Source organism: Corapipo altera, unplaced genomic scaffold (genome assembly GCF_003945725.1).
Source record: "Corapipo altera isolate COAL_440 unplaced genomic scaffold, ASM394572v1 63, whole genome shotgun sequence".
NCBI lineage: Eukaryota > Metazoa > Chordata > Aves > Passeriformes > Pipridae > Corapipo > Corapipo altera.
The window spans coordinates 151,554-176,039 of record NW_020884928.1 but is presented as its reverse complement, the minus strand read 5'-3'; the positions used below and the strand labels follow the sequence as shown (position 1 = coordinate 176,039).

Here is a 24,486-nt window from a genome sequence, read left to right as displayed (position 1 = left end):
TCCAAGTTTTACTGCATCTAGCTAACTAGATTAAATCAAGAATCCTTGCTATAATTAAATGTTGGAAGAAAAGAACCTTTAAGAGTATGTGTAAGTGTGTAATTCAGGGTTTCAGATCTAATTTATTTTCCCTCTTGTCAGTGATAAATTCATGTTACAAACATTTGCTTTTCAGTACATTGCCTGGGATAACACAGCCATGATTTTGCTACCTTAGCATTCCAGCCTTCTTTGCCAAGCCAACCAACAAAGTAATGGACAAGACCTTTGGTTCACTTATATATTTATGAATGGAAAAAGTCATAATGTAAATTTACTCATTAAAAAAACTTGGGTACAAATTACACATACATAAGACCACCCATTTTTTGATTCACATGGACACCTTAGACCCAAACAACTCATTGTAATAGACTTTAGTGAGAATACTCCAGGTAAAGATTACAACAATTGGAAGCATCTTGGATTTTTAAAAAAGTATATTTCAATACATAAGTTTGTATGCATGCTTTAAACAAATATAGTTCAAGAATGAGCAAAGAGTCTAAACAAAAAGTAATATGACCAGCACTAACATTAAACTTCTCATCCAGATTTTAATATGTTAGTCTAACGTAGTGTTAGTTACCATGCTGTACTGAAAAATGTAATGGCACAATCTGATCATGGTTCATTAAATATTATACCCTACTTCCCCATAATATTTAGGCTGGTCATAAAATTAACAATGCATAAGTAAATAAGTATAACCAGTTATAGACAGTTGTTTGTTTTACAAATTGCCATCAGGTAAGACATACTGTCCCCAGAGACTCAGAGATGGACATTCAATCATACCATTAAAACAGTATGGCCTGAAGAAATGGGCACAATTTTTTTGAAAGTATATTAAGACAATCCTGTTAGCTTTTAGTTACCCCTTGTAAATAATCATGGTATGACTGAATACAAGACCAAACTTTGAAAAGCAAAGGATTTTAATCGGCATAGTGCATGATTGATTCAACGTAATTCCCAGGAAACAAGCCAGTTACTCGATTGCAAACTCCTTCATACCAGCCGTCATCATTCTTCTTTATCACATAAATGATTGCACCCTCCATAAATGACAGCTCATCGTCTTTGTCCTTTGTATAGTCATATATAGCAACAACTGTGGATTGGAAAGGGACAAGTTTAGCATTTTATTAATAGCACCAGTATTAAAAAACAATTGTACTTCAAAAAATATTAAAAGACTAGTTTGCTATCCTGGGATTTTCCATAATAAATCCACATGCTTTCCCTGTTGAGCATTAAGTCCAGAAAATGAAATTTCACTTTCCTTGCAACATTAGCTACCAATAAGAAGTGGGTGGTGACTACACTGAACGCTCAGTTAAGCTGCTGACAGAGAGGTACATCTATCTGACTGTGACACAGTAAAGCAGTGCATATGGACACTTAAAGCTGAAGTATGAAATAACTGACTCCTTAAGTGTGGCAGCCATTTCTGGTCTGATTACCTCAAAATAATTTTTTTTTTTTTTTTTTAAAAATCATTTCACTAGGGCCCCTGGAGCTATATATATATATATATATATATACACACATACATATACACACACTGTATTCAGTGTGGGATCTACACATCGCTGTGTTAAGCTACTCCAACAAATGGATGGTCTTTCCTACAGAGCTTCTGTGGGATAGGAAGTTCTGGCATCAATTTTCAAGAAGTTGCAATGTGTGCAAGTAGAAACGTTATTGTAGGAGAAAGCAGAAGCGAATTTACAGCAACATCTGCTATTTTTCAGTACGTGCTTGGTGAATACTCTTACCAATCTCCAACTCACTGTGTGCCACTAACGAAACAGAGATCACCTTAAGGAAAGTAAGTGTTGCCACCAACAACAGTGGAGTTAAAAACTACCACTATGAATATACAGTTAGACATCATAGCCTTACCATTCAAAACAGTTAACATGGATTTATGCAGTTGATCAGCTTTAGGAATTCCAAGAATCTACTATTTTACACCTATATATATATTCTCAGAAATCTGATGTCTTAGGCAAGAAATCAGCATCTCTATTATTCATGGGAAGAGACATTTACTATGTTAGTTTGTAGTTTGCTGATGGGGGAGTCACTGATAAATTTCCTCAACACATTTTTACAGCTGGAAATCTCATGATCTGCTCTAGCTATCTAGTTCAGTGCAATAAATACAGCTCAATTTCTGGTCTTTTTGCAACAGTTTCTAGATGACTGCCTAGCTAAGGCAACTAAAGACACAGTCCAGAAAAGATGAAAGCCATACAATTTACATCTGCATCTCATAAAGAAGCTTTCTGGTTTTCATCTGTTCCAGAATGCTTGACGGTATTTTATAATTTGTCCAAAAAAGGATTGTATCTTATAACATTAGGTGTAGCCACAAACAAACTAAGGACAGCATGGATGGAGTTCTGACTTAGGAGGGACAATGATTGTTCTCATCAGACCCACATTAAGTCCTTCATTCCCTTCAGATACCATTAATCCTCTGATATTGCACTAACACAGTTGCAACGCCTCTCTTACCTTTCTCTATATAGTTTTTAGGTGCCCAAGCAGGATCTCCATCTGCATAGGGATCGCTGTACTGCACAACAGCAGCCTCCTCATCCTCATAATCCACGGGAGGTGGGGGTGGAGGAGGAGGAGAGTCATCAAACATCGGCATCTCATCGGGGGGCGGAGGTGGGGGAGGAGTCGGGCTATCAGCAACTAGAAACGTTTGGAGATTATTTTTTTTTTCTTAAATCAAAACCAGTGTGGAGATGCAAACAAACCTGAGGCTGTACACTGTAAATAAAAGGGGTGAGGGGACAACACACATAGCATGCACTATAATTCCATGCACTGATTAGAAACAAGAGGCTTTGTATTAAACAGCTACAACACACAACTATATTTGTTATTAGTGGTCAAATCTACGTATAAATGCTACTAAAGCACATGCTGCGGGGCATAAGCTGAACATCAGCAGAGAGGAAAGCTTCCTGCTCCAACGTCCATGCGCTGCAGCGTTAGCTATGGGAGGACTCCGAGTGGCACCCTCTGAGCCAGGCAGCAACAGGCCTCTGGACTGGGCCAGCAGCTTCATCTTTTTTTAACAAATCCTTTGTCTGTAACCATCACTTTAATTTATATCTGAATACTGCTTCCTTGGATTCCTTCTCTCTCAGAGCTAGCATTACGGGGACAAAAAGATCTGGTGTGGATCATAAAAAAGGGAAGAGACTAGTATTTAAGATTTAAACAGGTAAGAGAAAGCCAAGTAGTCCTTCTGCAGAAAAAAAGCTTTGTACAGATCCTTATCTTGCAGACTAGCTTGTGTGTGTGTGCACACATTCAGGATTTAATTAATAAATGGAAAACTACAACAGGCAGCTGCTCCTCTTAGGGAAAAAGTGCTCAAGGAATTAAGTGTATAATCCAAAATGTCAAATTCCTGCCCTGAGATTCTCCAATCATCACAATTACAAGTTGCTTTGTGAAAAGGAAAAAGAGAAAGGCATTATGGTACAATCACTTTTAAAATCAGTTCATCGAATTAGATTCCAGTGATGTTCACAGCAGCTGGCAGCAAAGGAGAGAGATGGCATGCTCAGATGCAAGACATCAAGTCACTTATCCTATTCCTTGGGAGCTGTGGTCCACTACACACAGACCTAGGTGTAAGCACTAAGAAGCCAGAAGTTACTGAAAGGAAGCTACTGTTGCTAAAATCAACTTTGTTACATAGCAATACAGGTTCATTTTCAAGTGATTTGGGATTCTGCACATTGAAAACAGGCTGAAAACCACTGCTCTAGGCAAGGTTTGATAGAATGAGCTATCAGGCTCCAGGATATGCAGATCCAGCACACAAATTTTGAGAAGAAAGCCAAGCTACAGAGTAAGGGAATATCGCATTGAGCAAAGCTTTAGCTACTGCTAATTAAAATGGCACAGGAGATTAGAAATAGGATTTCTGTTTGCTTGAACACCCTTTACTTTCACCTGGTTGCTACTCCAGTGGTGACAAACCTTTCCTCTTCATCCCCATGCTCCTGACATGGGGTTTGAGCACAGCTCCCATGTCCTTGCTGGGTCAGACTGGCTGTGCTAGTACAAGGGAAGCCAGATCTGCTGCCAGGGGGCAGAAGCTGATAGGAGCTGCTGGGGCAGAGGATGCCTCAGAACTGGCATCCAGCCTGCTCCCTACACTTGAAGAGTCAATGCTCTGCTCCACCTGCAAGCCCAACTCCTCTTCAACTTGATCAGCTCAGCTGCACACCCCACAGCTCTCTCCATTAGTAAGACTGGCTTCCACTGTATTAGGGATTCCTCTCCCATACAGAAGCCCATTTATGTCACTTGGAGACAGACTAACAAAGTCTTTGGTGGAGTGAGCACTATGTCTTGCCCCTGTTACTGAATAGCACTCACAGGCAGGATTCATTAATCCACCACAGGCACATGACAACACCATTTATGAATGGATTGATTTTGTGCAGCAGTTTCAGCACATCTTTCACAAAAAGTATTTCTCCCCTTAATTTCTGTCTGCAGCCAGGAAAAAAAGTATTGAAACAACAATCCTTTGTGATCTTGAGAAATCCTTACCTTAAGAAATGCAAAAAAATTTTTAAATGCAAAGAAAGGTTATTGAACAATGAAACTGCATATTTAAAAAGAAGAAAAGAGGGCAGGAAATGCAAGTGTAAAAGCGCCAACACATACTCTAACTGAGATGCAGTGCAGAAACTGCAAGCTTTATGGGAAACATTTAAAACAATTCAACTTCACATTTAAACGAGGGCAGAGAATGGAACAGAAAATCAGACAAGTGCCACCCCATCGAAGTATCCCCTCGCCTCTTGGACTTTAACCTAGACTCTTCCTGGTTCTAAACTTAAGTAGATTCTAGGGTAGCCTCACTTCTCCTAGGGGAGGGGGGAAAAGCATACAAAAAGCCAGACTAAATGAAAAGGGGTAAAAGGATGAGTATTTATACAGCTCCAAGATGAGATATCTTTTCTTGTATGTATTCCCATCCCTGTTCTTTAAATGGGGACCAACATACTCCTTTTGAAAAGACTGGGTGTGACAGTACAGCAATTTACATCCAATCAGTTGTCCCTGGGCACCAGACACACTGGAAAACCTCTCTGAGGAAATACCCACAGTTTGGGCTCAGGGCGCAGGAAAAAACAAAAGGTGTTGCATCATTTCTAAGCCCTCTATCCTTGTCCTCTGAAAGAAGTCCACAGAGCAGAGGATGTTGCTTTCATCCACAGATCTCTACGATAAGGAAAAGACAAGTCCACCCACGTCCCCCTAACTCCACTCCCCCAGAGACTTCTTGCAGAGAAGAAGGCAGATGAAAGTCTAGCACACAATGCCAAAACTCAACCACAGCCTCTGCAGCCAGTTTTGCTTTGCCTATGCACAGACTGCCACACACACCCCTGCCTCTAAAATGAGGCAGCAGCAGTTCAAAGCCATACTTGTTATATAAGTTTCAAACCCGAGGGACTATTAAGAGGAAGAAAATAAAAAGAACAATTCTTAAGACCAGATTTCAAGCTTCAGCTATTTTGCTGCAATCTCATTCACAAGTCAGCCTGCATTTTGTCGTTGCACACACGAATAAGTCTGTCCCTTTCACCTCTGCTCTCCCAAGGGCTGTGTTATCTCCAGGAAGGCAATACTTGGAACAATTCAGAAGCAGGTGTCAATTTTCTCAAGTTCATCTGCAAGTGAAGACATTCTGTAACCTTCATCTTCAGCAGGTTTCTCTCTACACTTTGAATTTTGGAAAGGTTTGTCAACGCAATTCTGTGGCATAGTATTCTACATCAACATGATTCTTACTATATACCAAGCACAACACCAAAATACCTTCATTTTGAATGAGAATGAGGGAGATGTCTCCTAGATGTCTCTCTAGGGTAATGCTCAGAACATGACCACTTAAGTGCTCTAATGGGAGCTCAGACCCAGAGGGCCCTAAATGGATGAGGGAACTACATAGCTAACTGCGTAGCAGGAGCCCCTGAGATACTAGCAAACCTTGCAATGGTTCCCAAACACTTAAAAATTTTTTTAAAATTTATTTCACACCCTATCTACATTGCTTTCAGTCTGTTGTCAAAAGAACTGCAAGGTACTCCTACAGAAAAGATATCCTCAGATCAAGAACATGACATTACATCTGCACTAGCACAGTGACACTCACCTGAAAGGAATCAGGCAGTAATAGTAAAAGCAGAGTTACCAGTATAGAACACCTTGCAGCACAGGTCATAACTAGGGAGCATTTCTCTCACAAACCTAACAAGCAGAGCTATGCTGCAAGAAGCTCAGCAGGGAAATCAGACTAGAGAGTACAAAGAAATGGAGAATGAAAGGCTGCCGAGAGGAGAGATGCCTTACAAGCTCCTTTGCAATGGCATTAGATCTTAAGACTGCACATTTTCAATTGACTGTACAGCTTCCTGAAAAGTACTACAGTATTGGAATCAATGGTTACACAGCACATATTTTGACATTCTACATAAACCTTTCTAATTAAAACTAATCAATTATCCCTAGTGGAAAAGGCAGGATGATTCAACATGAAATTAATATTTTCAATTAAGATACATTTTTATATTCACACCAAACATATGCCACATTTCACACTGTATTTCTATAATAAATTTGCAGTTCAGAACTTAAATGGGTCAGTAATAATCATGCACATGTTATAAAATATTGAAGAGTGTGCCCTTCAGCTCCAATAGCATATTGACACTAGAATGCAAGATGGTATTAGCTTCTGGAAAAGGAAATAAAATAGAGTCTGACTTGCCAGCCATGCATGCTAGAAGAGAGTAGGTTCTACCCTTTAACAGCTCAGCTTGTCCAAACTTACTGTTTTCCTGCACCCTGGCCACGAAGCCTGTGAGAGGTATCTGTGGAGTCAACTGAGGCATAGGGGGAGGGGGTGGAGCAATAGAAACTGGTAGCAACACACACACACACACACACACACACACACCATATCGGGGAAAGTCAAACGGACAAAGGAAAAAAAAAAAAGAAACAAACAAAAGCAGCCGTCAGTAACCAGGACCACAAAACAAAGTATGTAAAGAACAACAAGAACACACACACAAGAACCTTCTTCAAGCTTGTGTTTCCAACAAGGCTGAATTCATGCTTAGCCAATCAAGGATCAAAAAGAACACGTTTAGCCAGATAACAGCCGAGTGCAGGCTGCGTGTCTGGAAGCTCACAGGGTGTGCGTGTGAAGGTTCTTGCTCTTTCACACGTTTTGTGCGCTTCACCTGGGGAGCACATAAAACTGAGCTTTTGTCTTGCTGCTAAATAAGGATTACTCAAATTTAGTAGTTATCTTTTCAAAGTGCACTACTAGGAGTAGAGGTGATATTTCTCATGATTCTGGACTCCTTCTCCAATGTTGCATCAAGTGCAGAAAAGCAGCACTGACACAAAGCAAGTACGATGACTTTGCAAGGAGAACAGTGTTCCAACATCAACACCTCACATTCACACAGAGAGCACCTCCCATCATTTTGTTCTGGTGGGATGGGAGCAACGGGCTAGCTTACTATGCCTTTGGGTTTCATAGAAAAAGGGATCTTGCTACTTGCTGATAGAAAAAACAGGTAGGTTTAGAGCAGAATGGAGCTTTACTAAGTCTCCAGCAGTTAGAGGGCACTCAGCAACCTAATGCGCTGGCAAAGGCTTCAACAGCTACAAGTGGCTACTTCAGTGCACAGAGCTCCCCAGGAAGCACTTGCAAGCACGTCTTTGAATATGCATCTATCTGATGAGCAGTGAAACTTGTGACACACAGCACCAGTTCTCAGAGATGTTGTGCTGACAGCCCAGATGTTCAACTCTTCCCTGCACAGGTAGGAAAGACAAATGGGAGCAGTAGGGCAAGCCACTCGTCCTCTGGCAGGATGCCTCGCCATGAAGTGCAGGGAATGAAAAATAAAACAAAACTCCACCCAGAAACCTACAAAACTTCAACTCATTTGTTTATACTGTGTCCCTTCTCAGTGGAATTTCTCTTGCACTGAAGCAGAGAAATTCCTGTGAAGGTGGGAATTCAGCAGGGTAATCCAGTTGGAATCAAATTTGAAAGAGGTTCCGTACTTCCAAGTAAGCCACAGTTTTAAATAAAGCCATAACTAAGATTAATGTTTGATGAATTAAAATGAAGCATTTAGTTCATTACAAAACCAATAATCAAATAAACTGTATGCGATAAATGATCAATAAAAGAGAGAGAACAAACAGGTGTCTCACAAAATTGAAGTAAACATCTAAGAAAAAACAGAGTATTTGTTAGCATGAAAAGTAAAACCTTAAAGAAAGGTGGGACCTGGATTTAATGTCAAGACAGTAGCATTAAAAAAATAACCATCAGTTACAGAAACAGAGGAAAACAGTTTCACACAGAAAAACACACCCATCAAAATACTGTTTAAAAAATGTTAACAATCAGTATTTTGAAAACACCAGAGAGGCTAGATTAAGAGACAGCACCTGCATTTGAGCAAAAAATTGCTTTTGACAAATGTAAACATTCAGAAACAGTGGTGTGCACAGCATTTAAGACAACTGAACTATTCCCAGAAGTAAAATCCTGTTTGTTCAATAGAACACAACTGTTCAAGCAGGAGGGAGTTTCTGTTGTTATGGTGAAATAATTTGGAGGAAGAAGAGTGTGGAGGAAAATGAAGGGCTAATATGGGTGAGAGTGAGCAGGAGGAAAATCAGGATTGGAAAAAAGAAAAGATAGGTACTGTGTCTGCATATGAAAATACTTTCTGATAAATGTAATATCTCTAAACCACTCAGAAAACTCTACACCTCAGCGTCTCAAATATTTTATATGCATTCTTTCCTTAAGAGTAAGTACACAACAGCAAACACTGGTCCTAAGAGATCTTCAATCCAAACATCAACATTTCTTTTTAAAAGAAATATCCCTATGCAGTTTAAAGAATTGGCATGCTGAACACTACCAGGGGAAACCACTATACCACTATCTCTCCTCTATGTGTATTTATAGTCAAAATTTATGGAAACAGCAAGGAAGAAGCTTTTTCATAGAGCTTTCTACCAACACTCAAGTGGATCCTTATTTTGCACAGCTTTCTGCAGCAAACCTCATTTGCCCTGTTGGGTAGGTAGGCAGGAGGCTCCCGACTAAAATCTGCTCACTTGCCCATGGCATCCATCCCTTCCCTCATTCATTTCCTCCTATACTCCTACTAGTGTGAAAGCACAGAGGAGCCATCAACTAAAAGACAGAAAGACTTGAGCTCTTTAACAGTCAAGCTTAAAACTAGGAACAAAGGAGAAACCTGGAATCATGAAAGGTTTTAAGAAAGAGACAGAGACAGGGAGGAACTGTGTAATGGGAATGTGAGCATTGTGCTCTGACAGTACTCTCTTGCCACTAGCCCAGTAGTGGGGGGACTGTACTACTACAACCATATTAGGTCTCCTGCAAAAAACACTGGTTTTAGTTTGTGTTCTCCAAGCAAACCTGAAATGCCAAGTATAATTTGCCTATAATTAGACAGGCAATCATAATAATTTCTTGTCATGAGTAACAGCAAACAAGTTAGAAGGGAAAACAGTATAATTGCATATACTGCAATTACTGTACAACTTCAATATGGTTTTTCTTGTTTGTTTTTCCTTCTATTTTAGGAAAGAAAGCAGTAATCTCATTGACGCTCTTCATAAATTAATTAAAATGCCATGCATGCTTTTACAATAATTTTGCTCAAAACAGTTTGTGATTTCAGAGCTCAGCAGCTTACTTGAATTTTGAGAATAAAGAGGCCCGCCATTAACATGAGGTTGAGCAGAAAATGGGGCAGTCACAGAAGGATTCCGTCTGTATCCACCAGAAGATGCTGAAGAAGTGGTAGAGTTGTGTCGCGAGATTTGCCTGGTCATTGTGCCATACTGGGAACCAGGAGCTGAACCAGGAGCAGCTGAAAAGCATTAGCCAGAGGAACCAAGGAAAAGACTTAAGCAGAACATTACTTGTGATAGAACGCAGAAAATAGAAAAAGTCCAGAACATGGGAAATACTTGATTACAGTTCTTCAATAATTTAAGGTCTGTAACAGGAGATTAACAGAGAAAACGAACATTCCTGTTACAATCAATAATATGAAAAAACACACAGGACATAAACCAACACTCACATAAAGGGCATTGAGAAATGCTGAGAATTACTTTGAGAGACTAGATTGGACTGGAAAATTGAATCAGCTTCCAACTCCTAAGTATCTCAATTACACAATACCCTTTATTAAAATGCACACGGAAAAATAATCCACATTCTGCTCAAAACAAATGTTTTCCATCGTGAACCTGAATTTGTCTCCAATCTAATATACGACACTCTAACAAAACAGTAAAATAAATGTCATGAGCTTCAGACACTTGGCACATTTATCAATCATATTTGCTAGCTGGGTTTTTATATTGATGGAATTTGCACTAACAAACCAGAATCACCAATGCCAGCTGACAGAAAGGTATGTTACTCATTCTTCAGGATAAACACCCATATTTACCTTCCATATGCTTGCTGCACAAACTTCAAGGTTAATAAAACAATTTAAGTTCTCTTTAGGATTAACCTCTGACTGATAGAAGAATCACACCTTGCAAACTAATTTCTCTCACACATTTGTGGTCACATGAGTCAATGCAATTCCTAAATGCAAAAACTGTTTTGCAATAAAATGTTCTGTGCTTATATACATTTATGATATAAATATATTAAAAAATGCACACACACACAAACTGCAAGTGATCAGAAGTTTGCGGTCCTGTAATGCTATCCAAAGTCACTTTCACTTGAGATTTCAGTAAGGGAAAGTGCAAAAGGTTATGTGGGTCAAGGCCTCCAAAGCTAATTTCATAACTCAATCAATTTTGTCATCAGCCTGTGACAGGAAAGGGTGGAGTATCTTTTCCTGTCTGTTTTGAAAAGTACTACTTTTAGATCCCACCCTAATTGCTATATGTAATATTTGAAGCAATTTTTCAAGAACTGTGAGTTTATATCCTCAAGTCTTCCAGTTTGACACCTGCCTGCAGCATTACAGAATGAAACCCAAGCCACTGACAGACACTTTGTGCTTTCCAATCCCCTTATGCCCACAGAGTAGGATACCCACATCGCCCTACACGTAAATTACCATTTTTAAGCCAGAGTGCAACTGTTGTGCCTTAGTTCCAGCTAAGTGCTGGAGTGAACCAGCAGCAGCAGCAGGGACACAGCCAAATACCAGCTGATTCTGAGATCTTACAGATCAGATTAATTGGATCTTAGCTTTACTGGGAACATATTTCAAGCAACTAGCAGCCTTTTGCCCACACCTTGTGCGTTTAGCTTTAGAGGCTTTAACCACAGGAAATTAGTGGAGATTAGATTTGTTTAAAAACAAACCAAAAAAATCCCAGAGCTGATTTTTATATTAAAATCATGTAGGTCCCACCACAGAAGAAAAAACACCCTCACTAAGTCCATTAGGAAGAGCTGATTATGCAGCATGACTGCAATCACTTCAGCACTGACAAGTCTCACCTATCAGACTGCCCATCGGGAGAGGTGGTGGCAGTGGTGGTGCTGGCAGGGCTCCAGGAGGAACAGAAATGTATGCTAGTAAAATAGTTTATATTCCCAATTAGGCCATATTATTAAAATAAGGAAAAAAAAAAAGAAAGCAAGCAGTGGCACTTGATAGGCCTCCCAAACAAATAGGAAAACTCAAGTTCAGTTAACTGATACAAACTCAAGCCCTGATTGTACCCAGGGTTCTGTACCTGCCAATCCTTATTCCCACTGATTTTTATGGGATGCCAGATGATAGTAAGATTTCATGCCTATTTGTACCACTGCAGGATCAGAAAAACCTGGGAAAGGAAAGCCTACATGCGTATAAGGAACTGAAGACTTGTCATCTGAGGAACAGAGAATCTCTGCAATAACAAAATTACATTACAGCAAAACTCCACTATTTTGTTGTGCAAATTAGCTTTCTGGACTTGCAATATACACAGTAAACAAGTGATTGAGTTGGTTTATTATCAAGATAATAATCCTACCATCTTATAATAAAGAAGGTTCCTACCCATTCTCACCATTCATCATTCTTAAAGACAAGGAAGTATGCTTTCAATGCTGAGAGATCCTGCATGGGTTCTCTTTCACTGCAGATGGCAAAGTCAGAAGGGTATTTCAGAAGACAACATTTCCCATTAAATAGGAAATAAATAGCTGCTGCTGCTGCTTATCAGGGCATCCAGAAATGCCAAATTGTAGACAGGCACTTAAAAATACATTTACATTTTAAAAGGATACACTTGTCTTCTGCTCCCCCTCAATTGTCTTGTAAAAACATGGGCCAACAAAGGTGTTTTAGCCACCTGTTATTCTGTGATTGTCCTGCAAGTACTTTTGGTAAAGAACTAAAACTTTAGATGTCCCTCAGCACTCATAAGAGATTTCCTGAGCAGACTGTGCTTCAGGACAGATTCTACCACATCGAATTCAGTCAAAATCCCTCTGCAAACACAAGCAAGTAACAAGCAGCCTTAATTTACCATGGGAAGAGTCCCACATACCTGGCCCAATGGTTGGCGGAGAAGGGGTAGGCACGGCAATGGGAATGCCAATACTGCTGCTTCCACTGTTCTCTCGACTGCCACTTCCCCCACTACTACCGCTGCAAAAGAAAGGCACAAGCATTAGCACAGCATTTCCTACAAAAGCTTATCAACAGTCAACTTTTTGTGCAGTTCTGCTAGCCTAACTCAATTACAGACTGTTGAAAAATCCCCTACAAAGTGCCTATCTTTACCTACAATTGCATGCAGCTAATAAAGTCTGGAAACATTACAATACTAATAAATGGAATTAGATAAGCTGATAAACACCACTATGAATAACATGTGTAATTAAACGCTTCAAAAAGTAAAAAAGTAATCAACCATACAAGTTCTAGGCAATGGAGTAACAACTGCAGGAGTAGTTCAGGGGCCTTGTAATAATTGAAAGTAGTATGCTGGGGCTGAAAGAGTTCATGCCTAAACTCAAAATAGTTATTTAAGATTATTTATGCTGTCAGCTGAAGGAACATTTCCTCTGCTCAGAACAGAGTTTAGACTGGTAAGTTTTTAACTGAGAACAGACAGGATAAACCATTTGGGATGGGGTGTGGGGTATCGTGTGCATAATTTTCAGTATATTTAACACTCCCCCCTACCCATGCACACACTTTTTGCATATGAGAAGTTTGTTTCTAAGACAATCTGAAAGGTAACAGTACAGACAGTTCACATTTCATCTAACTAATATTATAAGATATCTAAGTCAGAGGTCAGAAACACAGAACATACTTATGGTGAACTACTGGATAACATTTCTACACATGCCTTTGGAGGCCATAAGACTTATTTTCCTTGAGGGAGCTGAAAAAGAATCAAAATTCAGACAGAATCTATACTTATTCTTATCTAAGAGCGCTCCTTAGTTCAAGTCCGGAATTTACATGGATTAAATTAATAATGTAAAGGAAACCAAATAGGCAAGATGTTTGGAAGCCAAAACATCACTTTCACTCATCCATGTTAATTAAAGAGTACTCTGTAATGTTACAGTTTATTTACCATTCCTGGAGAGCTACAAGTCAGTCAAGAGTCCAGTGCAAATCATTCAAATATATCTTAAGAAAATAACACTGTTAAAAAAAGAAAATCAGTAATCTGAAATGGAAGGCAAGGTAATTCCTTCAAAATTAGTGTTCTGTCTGCTGAAGACCTTGATCTTGTAACCATGGTTGCAGCTGAATTTCAAACTGCAGTCTACATAAAAGAAGATCTTGTGAGACAAGAGTAAGGAGCATTCACAGTAGCCAGCTAACAAGATGTTCGATGCAGCGACATTTAGAAGTCATTTAATCCTGACAGTATTTCATCATCAACTGTGTCCAAAATATTCTCTCAGTCCCTGTTAGTGACCTACCATGTTTAACTGCCTGCTGGGAGTTAACAAAAAAAAAAGAAAAACATTAAGAAAGAAGCTCTCTAAAAAAGTAAGCTAACCTTTTGCTTCTAACTAAATTGAATTCTTCTGTCTTTTTTCCCCGCAGTTTGAGGCCTATGATAAAAATCAAATTGATAAAACCTGAACTCAGTCAAGAGGCTCACAGAGAGATCTAGTATTGCAATTCAAGAAAAAAAATTACATTTTAAAACAGGTACACTCAGAACATGTAGCATGAAGACACTTCTTTGTATTATGGAAGTCAACAGTGCAGTGAAGTTCTGTTGATGCAGTGGCAGACTAACTCATCTTTTCGCCTTTCAACAAAAAGCCAACAGGCCCAAAGTTTCAAAGCTTTTCTGTGACTTTAGTAAGCATCAGCTTGCCAGGCAGGAAAGAGTTACTGTGAGAAAACCCTCTACCTGTGTGTTCGTGGTCTCTGGTTCAAGGAAGCTGTTCTTCCTGGACTGTGCTGACTGCCCAGCCTGGCAGGACTGGTCATGTAATCATTGGGGACTGTTGGCGGTTTCACTGGCTCCAGGGTTTTGTAAGGAGTATTTCGTCTGGTAAAGGAAAAAAAGATTTGAAGACAGAAGGATAAAGGATCAGAAGATCAAAAGGATAAACAAATGAAGTAGTAAAGCCATTTGTTTTCTAAGTTTTCCTGAGAGATCACTGCACAGTGACCCACATTACAGTATATTAAAGAAATTCCACTAGGCCAGGTAGACAGGTCACAGTCAAGTGTCTAAAGTAGTCTTACATAGACAGATGCATGCAAGTTGGCCTATAGCACAAAAAGTGGTCAAAAAAGCCTAAACTAAATATACCACCCAAAATGCATTTCTTGAACTACATAACATACAATAGCTACATCCACATAACGTTCTGGGTTTACCTGTCACTATACCACACGCAAACTTTCACTGTAACAATTTCCTCTTCCTTTCCTTCCAAATGCTTTCCAGAGATATTCTTGGCTAAAAGTATTCATCAAGATTCACAGAACAAGCGACATTTGCAATCACCAGTGCTTTTCCTAGGAGCACTGTTTCACACAGTAATCAAGCAATCTCATCTCACATAAGCAGATCTAAAAGTGCCTCACAGATGAGCTTCATTGCCTCCATTTTGCAGCCCAAGAAAGCAAAGCCCAGAGATCTCCAAAGTCACCTACCAGACTGCATTGAGTCAGAAATATAACACGGATCTTTCAAGATCTGTTTTCCAGACCCCTTACTGCCTTAAGAACAGTGTGTTTATTGTACTGAATCGCAGAGCTCTTTGGTTCTCACCAGTAACTAAGAGATCTCTTGCAAAACACGGAATTTGGCAATGCACCAGCTAAGCAAAAACAAAAACACTTAACTACTGGCATTTAATCATTTGTTCGATTACTGGTTATAACTGAGTTGGTAAGTTATACAGCTTCCTGGTATTTCAAGAAACTTATTGACTTCCTTTTCACAATATGAAATGCGACAGTACTAAACTTAAACTGTAACAATTTATTATTAAAACCTCTCAAAGGAAAAAGTGGAAATACTGTAATTGTTTTCATGTACTGTGGTGTTTGTAAATTAGTTTGCCTATATAAAGAACTCTAGATGATTTTAATATGCAAGCTGCCACCACTTATAGATCTGCCAAAAGAGATCAGTTGTGGAAAAAGTAAAGAAATTTTGTATTCCAGTTGTAAGAGAGAGATCTAAAGACTACCAAATAAAAATATAAGCAAGCAAGACAATGTGCTTCCAACAGAAATTACCTTGAAAAATATTGTTTTAAAGTACGCTACCTTGAAATGCACTGGCAATAGGAACTACTGTTCAGCTCTGCAGTACCAACTATTTTGCCTATACAATTTAAAAATATTGTCAAAAGCAAAACCCCACTGCATCCTCAGGTTCAGCCATGCCTCACCTTCTCCTCTGTCCTTCTCAGCTTCATTGAAGAACTCAAACTCCTAAGCACCAAAGCTGCCAAAACCATCTTTCCATCACTCAAATCCAATCCTTCCCTTTGCTTTTCTGCCAGCCTTACAGAGGATGAAAGCACTCTTTCCTGACACTCCCCAGAGCTCTCCACCTCACTGTCCCCTATGTTTCAGTGTGATCTGATAACCCTTGCCAAGAGGGAGAGCTACAGGGAGTCCAAGGCCTTGCTCTGCTCCAGGACCCTCGAGGAACAACTTCAACTACTCCCACCATCCAGCTCCACCAATTCACTTGTTCTTACATGGTACTTCCAACCTGAGCATCCAAGGTTTTCCACAGTCTCTCCCTTCAAGAGACCCCTGCTCGCTTCAGCCCTTTCCCTTTTCACTCCATGCCATTTCTGTGCAGGACTCCCTCCCCACCATACTCCTTTGTATAGTCCTGCCTTGGAGGGACAAGCTGCACAACAGGCAGCACATACTTAAAGGCCCCTGTTACACACCGCTCATTCTGATTTAGGCGCTTATCTCTGCCTTCTGGATCAAAGGGAGAAGAGTAGTATCCCTGTGGTTTCTAGCGATTTTTTCTGCATAAATTAGGGTAAGTCATGCCTACGATATTTCATGCTTTGGCAGAACGTGGCTGCTTAAGACAAGAACTGTACTTCCTGAACAAGAAGGGCAGATAGAAATCTCTCTTACAAACCCACATAATTCCTCCCCCTCAGCCAACTGCTGCCTCTTGTCAAGCTCATCTGGAAATGACATTCAGCTGATTAATCCTTATCAGGCATCAGCTAAGGCAACCAAACAGCTCTGGTTTGTTCAGGGGGGAGCATTAGAGAGGCAGCTCACCAGTACATCAATGCTGCTGTTTCACTAGCAAGCATCCAAGAGGACATGAAAGAGCTACCCAGGTTCCCAGGGCTGATAAACAACTCCTTCTCAGCTGGGATAAGAGACACAATTGGAATACTGATTTCATGCCCTTGAGCAATGGGAATTTTCACAAAACATGCTGAAGAAACCTCTAGGGTAATTTCTCTGTGGAATACGCAACAAACAGTACCATCAAAGCATCGAATCTGGATTAAAAAAAAATAACTAAGTCTTCAACAAAAGCAGTTGCTGCTTCTAATTTTCCTTGACCATTGCTCTGGATCCCCATTTTGTTCTGTCTCATTATTCTTCATTTCTTCCAGCCTCCTGCCCCTCCCAGACAACATACCTGGAGCTAACACAACCACACCAGCCAGCCAGCTTTACAATGCCTCAGTCCCCCATAGCATAAAGGAAAGGCTGAGTGTGACAAATAGGTAGAAGGTCGTTTAGGATGCCTTTTGGAAGCTGTTACACAGTTGGACGGACAAAACCATATGGCACGTGCACTGAGCTTCTTAAGTATTAATGTTTTGGTCTCTAGCAACAACTACTTGCTGGCACACCAAGATAAGCAGATTTCACTCCCCACAGGTCCACAGCAGCAAAATAGATGCAGGGAACTGTGCTCACAGTGGGACTTGGGAATAGCAAAATCCTTCCTCATTTAAGCATAAAACTAAAAATGCACAAGCCTGCAAGAATCAATGTTGCCACTGTATTCACAATGCCACAAATTGTGCTTAGATAACACAACAAAGACAGCACCAACATCCATTTCATAGCTCATCTAATATTGAGAAATGAGTAGATAAAAACGTTACCAATGAGGTCTTTCCCCCACTGAAGTTAAAACCTAATTGAGATTCTTTTGTGTCACTAAGGATTTCTCCCCAAAAACAACAGACTCCTCATTTACCCATATCTATAATAAACCTTTCAAATCTTTCAAAAGGTCATCAGGAGAATAAAAGTCAATGCAGCTGAAAGGGTTTATACAGAAAAGGTAATTCTGATTTTTTTGCTAAAGGCAATCAGAATTGTCATCTACCCATGAATTTAGGAAGCATCAACACAAGCACAATTAAAAGTTTCTATTACACGGTCAGGACCAAGCAGTCCATTCTTACCCCAGAGTTCCCCGGCCTGACATGGGAGGGCTTGGTGGTTTTTGTGTAGGCGGATTTGTTCTTGACAAGGTGCCAGTTCTTGCAGGCTGGTTATTTCCATGCTGAAATAAGGGAAAACATGATTTTATTTTTGTAACAGAGCAGCCCTATTACTGACAGTTGTTTTTTTTTTTAAGTGTAAGAATATGAAGTGAGAATTCCCAGACAGCTTTCAAACAGCAAGTTTTCAGCTACACACAAGACAGACACCAGTAAATACAAAGAGTCTAAATACAAGCTTAATATTATTTTTGCTATCAATTTACAACAGACATCAGAAAGGTAGGCAATTGACAGGTTCATGCACAAATCTCTCATATAATTTTTTTCTTTAAAGGGAAGCCACATTTGTATTCATAGCCGTTCAGGTGTTAATAATTTAAATCAAACTTTAACACTGACAGTACAATATAGCCAGCATGGCCCAGAATTTCTCAATTTGCCCTGCTATTTGACTAGCAGAGTCATTCAGGTTGTCTGGGAAGTCTCCTGCAAAAAATGTAAGTGAAGGGATCAAGGCATCTACTAAATTCAGAGCAAAGCACTATATGTGTTAGAGAAATTAATGTATCTATGTATAAATGCAGATGTCAATGTATCACAGATATATTGACAAACGCTAAATGCTGTAAATAAAAAAAAGTATAGCATGTTTAATCTAAATATCCTATGGAAAGCAGAAGAGAGTGTAAGAGAGCGCTAGTTTTCAGTTTTAATGGCTCTGCAGCCTCTACTATCAGTCACATGAGGCACTGTGGGTCAAAGGAGAAATAATACTTCTTACCTTGGCTTTTAGCCACTTAACGTTGGCAAGAAAAGGGGGGGAAAAAGGTAGAAATTAATGGCAGATCCATCACAACTGATAGGACAGCTTAAACTACAGATAATCACATTTTTTAAAAAATCATTTGTGTCTACTGATAATTAGCTCATCCCAGTACACTAACAGATTTTACTGTCTTAGTCATTGAAAGTTCTGTATCTGACAAAGAGACCAGAGGAAAAGCACTTGTGTCAAAATTAAGTTTAGCTAAGCTTTGCCAGATATGTCTGCCAGGCTCCTCATGGGCAGTAAAGGGGTGGAAAGTGCTTTGCTGACCATTCAAGTACAAATCCAAATGAATCCCATTTCAATGGCAACATGCATTTAAGAATTCATTCACAGAAACACAGTTTCAGCTGTATGTGCAGAAGAAATGTGCCTGTTATTCTGACACTTAACCTTCACGTGTTTTGAAGAAATCCTAGCTGCTGCATTGAATGGCAAATAAAGAAAAGGGAATTTTCAAACAGGATGAGCAGCAGCGCCTTTCACCTCTGGTTTATTGACTGAAATCTGATTCAAGCCAGCACAACACTGGCTGCTCAAAACTGTGTTGGCACGGCTCTAATGATTGTTATTCTGAAATTCTAGCTCTTAGAATCAAGTCATTATGTGACTCCACTGTATCATTTTAACAGCCTTTGTGATTGCAGAGGGAAAAAATATAAAAACTTCACCTCATGACGAAAGCATGTAAAATTCTAAATAAATTCAAGTCAAATTCTCTGAGTTTTTTCGGCAGGGGGACCTGGGGGTGGAGGAATGGGATGCAGGGATCGACATTCATGGTTTAGAATCGGAAAAAGATTGGTTTCATCAATTTGGGGAGGGGGGGAAGCAAACACAAACACCCAAAACATAAAATAATCCTGATGCTTTCTTTTTAGGTTGTTTGGAAATAAACTGTCACTTCCAGAAGAAGCCTCCTAAGGCACAGCATTTAAAACTGTTGTTTGCACTTTCTCTTCCTTCTCCAAGAAACACAGATCAGTTTAAAGGCATCCATGAACTCAGTAAAAAAAGTAAATAAAACATGCTATACAACAATGTGCATTTGAGATTACCAGCAGGGTCTGCAAAACCACTGAAAAACAGATGGGGTTTACAAATCAAAAGAGGTTGAAAGCCACTGCCCTAAAGTTTTCATATTAATAGAACAGAAACACAAAACCTGTTCCAAAATTCAAATGAAAAAGTTTAGCTCTGGTAAGTAAATTTTAAGATCAACCCATTTACTCCCAGTCAGGGCAGAGGTTCATCACCAGAGTGGCAGGCACTTAAACCACTTCTGTCCCCACATACTTATTTCATGGATAAACATGAAGGCTCAGTTTCCAAGATGCCAGAGTAGTCTCCAAGGTATTATATTTTTAAAACAGGCCTTTAGCACTGAAATTTGCTTTCTCCTCTCACAGGAATATGTGACTCTTCCCCTTACTTCACCAGTTGCCAGGGGCAATGGCATAATACAAGGAATTTGTTAAAGGAGACCAAAAAGTGAAAAACTCTGGGTCCTGTCTCTCACCAGCAGCCATAGCTAGAAACTTTTTAAAGGCTTAAAAGGAAGGGTGGCATGGTTTCTTATCCAGCCTCTACTACTAAATTTGCCTGCCTCAAAGATATAAACCCAAAATGCTTCCTTTCTCTCCTTCACTTATGCAGTGTCACTCAGCATTTATGGTGAGTATTTCCACCCCCTTTTTAATCCCTGTTACATTCTGCCTCCACTGCAGTGACAATATGAGTATCAACATCTAGCAATGATTCAGTTATCTTCATCTTATTTCAAGCCTTTCTACTGCTAAGTACTGTTTAACACACTAAACATTTATCTCAAGTCCAACAGCACTTAACCTTTATTTCTATCTCTAGCACTACATCAGGTGAGCATCATCTCTTTTGCTATGAGTTAAACAATATATAGACAGATACACACTTGACTGTGCAGAAGAATTAGAAACTGTTGTCATACTGCTTTCTATAAGTATAAAGATCCTCTCTGTTGCTGTCAGTATAAACAAGAACTGGGATTCACATGGGAGAGGAACTCCTGATCCAAAAGACCTAAGTAAGGGAGGAAAGCAAATGAATCAAAGCAAGATGAACCATATGGCTATTTAATCATGGTTAACAAGCTAATTAATTAGGAGGAGACTTTTTTTTTTTAATTTATTGGCTGAGCTTATGAGGTTAACATTGCTGCATTTCTTGGTCTGAAAACAAAATGTAATGCTTTCTAAGCAACTAAAGAAAACTGCTTGGAATTGGGAACAGTTTATGCAGCAGAGTCTAGACTCACCATGATTTTAAGGAAAAGGTGAAAAAAAGATAGCAGAAAACCAAAAGTGGGCAACATGTTTAATGTACATTCAAGCATCTCTCTACAAATGCCTGTATGCCAACTAGCCAGTTGGCAGAACATGACCATCACCAACTTGCCTGATTAGTACCGAGAAGGTCAGAGCCAGGAAGGAAGGAAATGCAGGGCATGAAGAGAAGCAGCAGCATGCATAAGGTTCACAGCTTGAAGAGGGAAGAGACTGTTCTAAGAGGGTATAAAATAAGAGACGGGAAATGCAAAAGGAAAAAGGCTTAGTCAAATAAAAAGCATGATTGAGAACTCCTGCAGAAGCCATGAGGAGCATGACTCGCTTCTCCAGCTACTTGTAGTACTGTACACACAGGAGACAGTTGTCAGCTAGATACCAGTATCCTGGATGACATACAGATTAGAACAAAAACACAGTGTGTAGACTTGCTTGGAATGCTTGTGATGCTGAGGCAGACACCTAGATAGACCAGGATGTTCCCAGAAAGAAGACAGCAGGGTAAGCAGCAGTACTGGTTGGGCTTTCTTGCAACCATCATAACAGAGAGATGTTTTAAAGAAGCAAGCAGAACAATTTTGCCTTTTCAGGGAAAACCCAACAAGCATGTGGCAGTCCTCGATAAAGCTTTATAGGTTGTCACAAAACTAAGAAACCACAGTCTCAGGTTCAAGAATTAGGAGTCAACCTTGTTGCATTTCCAAAATATCACAGCTAGGGCAGTGACACATCTGCAGGGTTTCAACAGCATGGAAGAGCAGGTTGACCAAGGACTGAGAGCCATCAGTGGACTGGAAAGCAGTAATGCAATGGGCAAAACAGGTGTTTGCAACAGCCATGCAAAGCATTTATCAAAGCCAAAAGTGAGGCTGCTCCCATAACTGATGCCAGGAATTTAGAACACCTGGACTGAAGAATTTTAGCTGTGGGTTTGGAAGGACAAGAAATGATTGCTCATACCAGGAGGCTTACTTGCTTAAGGCAACTATTTTGGCAATTCCAGCATACTCAGTTCTGGTAGCCTAAACAGTACAAAAACACCTGCAGATAAAGGCAGTACTGCAGGCTGCTGTAACTGAAGCCAAAGGGAACAAGACCAAGAATTGCATGAATGGGTAGGGTGTGAGGCAATCAGAAGTACCTGCTGGTAGCCAAAGGATGTCCAGAACATTAAAGGACTCCAATGCCTGGCCTCAGGAGGAGCCATCTAACTGTTTTGAATAGTTTTCATGCGAAGTAACAAGTTGTGGGGGAACATTAGTCATGATTCAGGGAACTATAAAGCTATCATTTGAGCTACAAACTGTGCTTGGAAAACTAGGGGTAGGGATGTTGCACACAACTCACTGATGTGAGCAAACGTATCTGTAAGCACACAAAAGGCCACTTGCACACAGAAGCTAAATTCTTATCACAATGATGTTCAGCAAGTTGCCCCTGCACATGTCAGCCATGAACTCTCCAATTTCAGATTGCAGGAACTTCAAATCTCTATGCAGGCTGCTTGTACTTCCCCTTGTCGCTCACTATTTCTCCAGCTCCTGAATTTAAAGAGCCAATTTCTCTATATCCTGCCATATTTAGGATCACTGAAAGTCATCATTAAAGACCATGCAATATAAGTGCTGATCAATGGAAACAGAAGTTTACAAAGTGTACTGGTCTGATCTCCATTAATAGTAAGATACAATTAATATACTTGTAACTTTAATATTTATGGTCTGCAAAAGCAATAATTGGCCTAAGATTACTCAACCACTAATCACAGTCATCAGCTGCAATAGAAAAAAAACCCCCATGATTGCTCTTGACTCTTTAGTCAACCTCCCCTTTTACTTAAAAAAAGGTATTTTCTTTATTAGTCAAGGGAGAATGTCCCTACAGAAAGGTAGCTGGCCAGTAGATCTTTTGAAGTGCTATTATATATGTGCAGCTTGGCAATTTTGCTCAAGATTGCCTCCTGCCTCACCAGTGGAAGAGTTTTGGAATACCACAAGGTGACACAGAGCAAGAAAAGCAGCAGCTGGAAAGGTGCTCGTATATGAAGGTATGGGATGGTTGAGGAAAAGAAAGAGTAAAACTTCAAGTCTACATACATGGTTTCCTCACAGAAATCAAGATATGGAGTTTGGGAGAATATGTAATCAAAGATGCCTTTCAGCAGGCAGGCTGTATGTGGGTGTCAGACACTCAGGATAACACACTTCTGCCACTAGTTTTGTGCAGTTTTCACGAAATGATTCCTGTGTCTCAATTTTCTTACCACAATGTGTCAGAAGCCTTTTTTGTTCTTTATCTCCTTATAGTTCATGGTAAAGCAGATTTTTTGGAGAAAATTTAGGTTTAAAATTAATATTTCTTTCAAAATTGAACATATGTAGGTAAGTCTCTCTTCAGTGAAATTTTACCTTTATCTTTTAACTATAACCTCTCCCTGTATTATCTGCAACATAATAATTAGTCTTCTGCTAGCAGCAAACAGATGTAGCTTGTCAGTATTGCTTCTTTCCTTTATTTTTGTTTGTTTCCAATTAAAAGGCAAAAATTTTCAAGTCAAATGTGACCTTACAATGTTTTTTACATTTTAAACTGCTATTAACATACAAAAACCTGCTCATGGATGATAGATGAACCTTATATTGTTCCCTAAGCACTCAGTAGTCTTGTTCAGACAAAGATACCAAGATTCCTGCCTTTAAAGACTTCAAGCTTTTTCAATTGAGTTGGTAGCTTTGCATCTAACTACAATAAAAAAGGTTAACACAAAAAAAAGTATTTTCAAAATTAGAAAATAAAGAGATTTCAAAGTTTTGAGTTTTCTTTGCAAGCTGAAAGGTTTGAAACCTACATTATATCAGATGACACTAGGCACGCTTCTGATTTCTAGTAGCAAGTGCCCTACGGAAAGCACACAGTGTTAACACTCACAACAGAGTCATTAGAGTTGGCAACAGGAAGTCACTATTTCCCCCAGAGAAGCATTCTTTACCCTACAGCAGTATTTACTGTTTGGCCGTGACCCCAGAGGGATGATGTGACATTAATGAAATTGGCAACATGACATCCTTTGAAGCGTGAATGTCTGATAGAGGCTGGTAAGGGGACAAAGGCAGCAGTGGCTCAGGTTCAGGATCCCTATCTCACTTTGGTTTTATTACAGTGAATTATTTAAAAGTTAATACTCCAGTGGCTAACACATAAACGGTGTTACCCTAGAGGGTAAGTAGGCACGATTAGGTAGC

The 24,486-nt window shown here is 39.6% G+C and overlaps 1 protein-coding gene across 11 annotated transcripts in view; it reads right to left on the bottom strand.

The window, feature by feature from the left end:
• Nucleotides 1-91: 91 nt before the first annotated feature.
• The window catches only part of ABI1 (abl interactor 1), a 77,354-nt gene continuing 52,959 nt past the window's right edge, over nt 92-24,486 (bottom strand). The window contains exons 4-12 of one of the 11 annotated variants that reach the window (XM_027658831.1): nt 18,879-18,893; nt 18,056-18,156; nt 14,533-14,673; nt 12,691-12,791; nt 11,651-11,725; nt 9,864-10,040; nt 6,929-7,015; nt 2,566-2,751; nt 92-1,153 (exon numbers count right to left, since the gene is read on the bottom strand). In XM_027658831.1, the coding sequence (XP_027514632.1) occupies nt 978-1,153; nt 2,566-2,751; nt 6,929-7,015; nt 9,864-10,040; nt 11,651-11,725; nt 12,691-12,791; nt 14,533-14,673; nt 18,056-18,156; nt 18,879-18,893 (1,059 nt within the window). In that variant the 3' untranslated portion in view covers nt 92-977. The remainder of the gene's footprint in view (nt 1,154-2,565; nt 2,752-6,928; nt 7,016-9,863; nt 10,041-11,650; nt 11,726-12,690; nt 12,792-14,532; nt 14,674-18,055; nt 18,157-18,878; nt 18,894-24,486) is intronic. The other 10 variants (XM_027658822.1, XM_027658821.1, XM_027658820.1 and 7 more) reach the window with 10 other exon arrangements.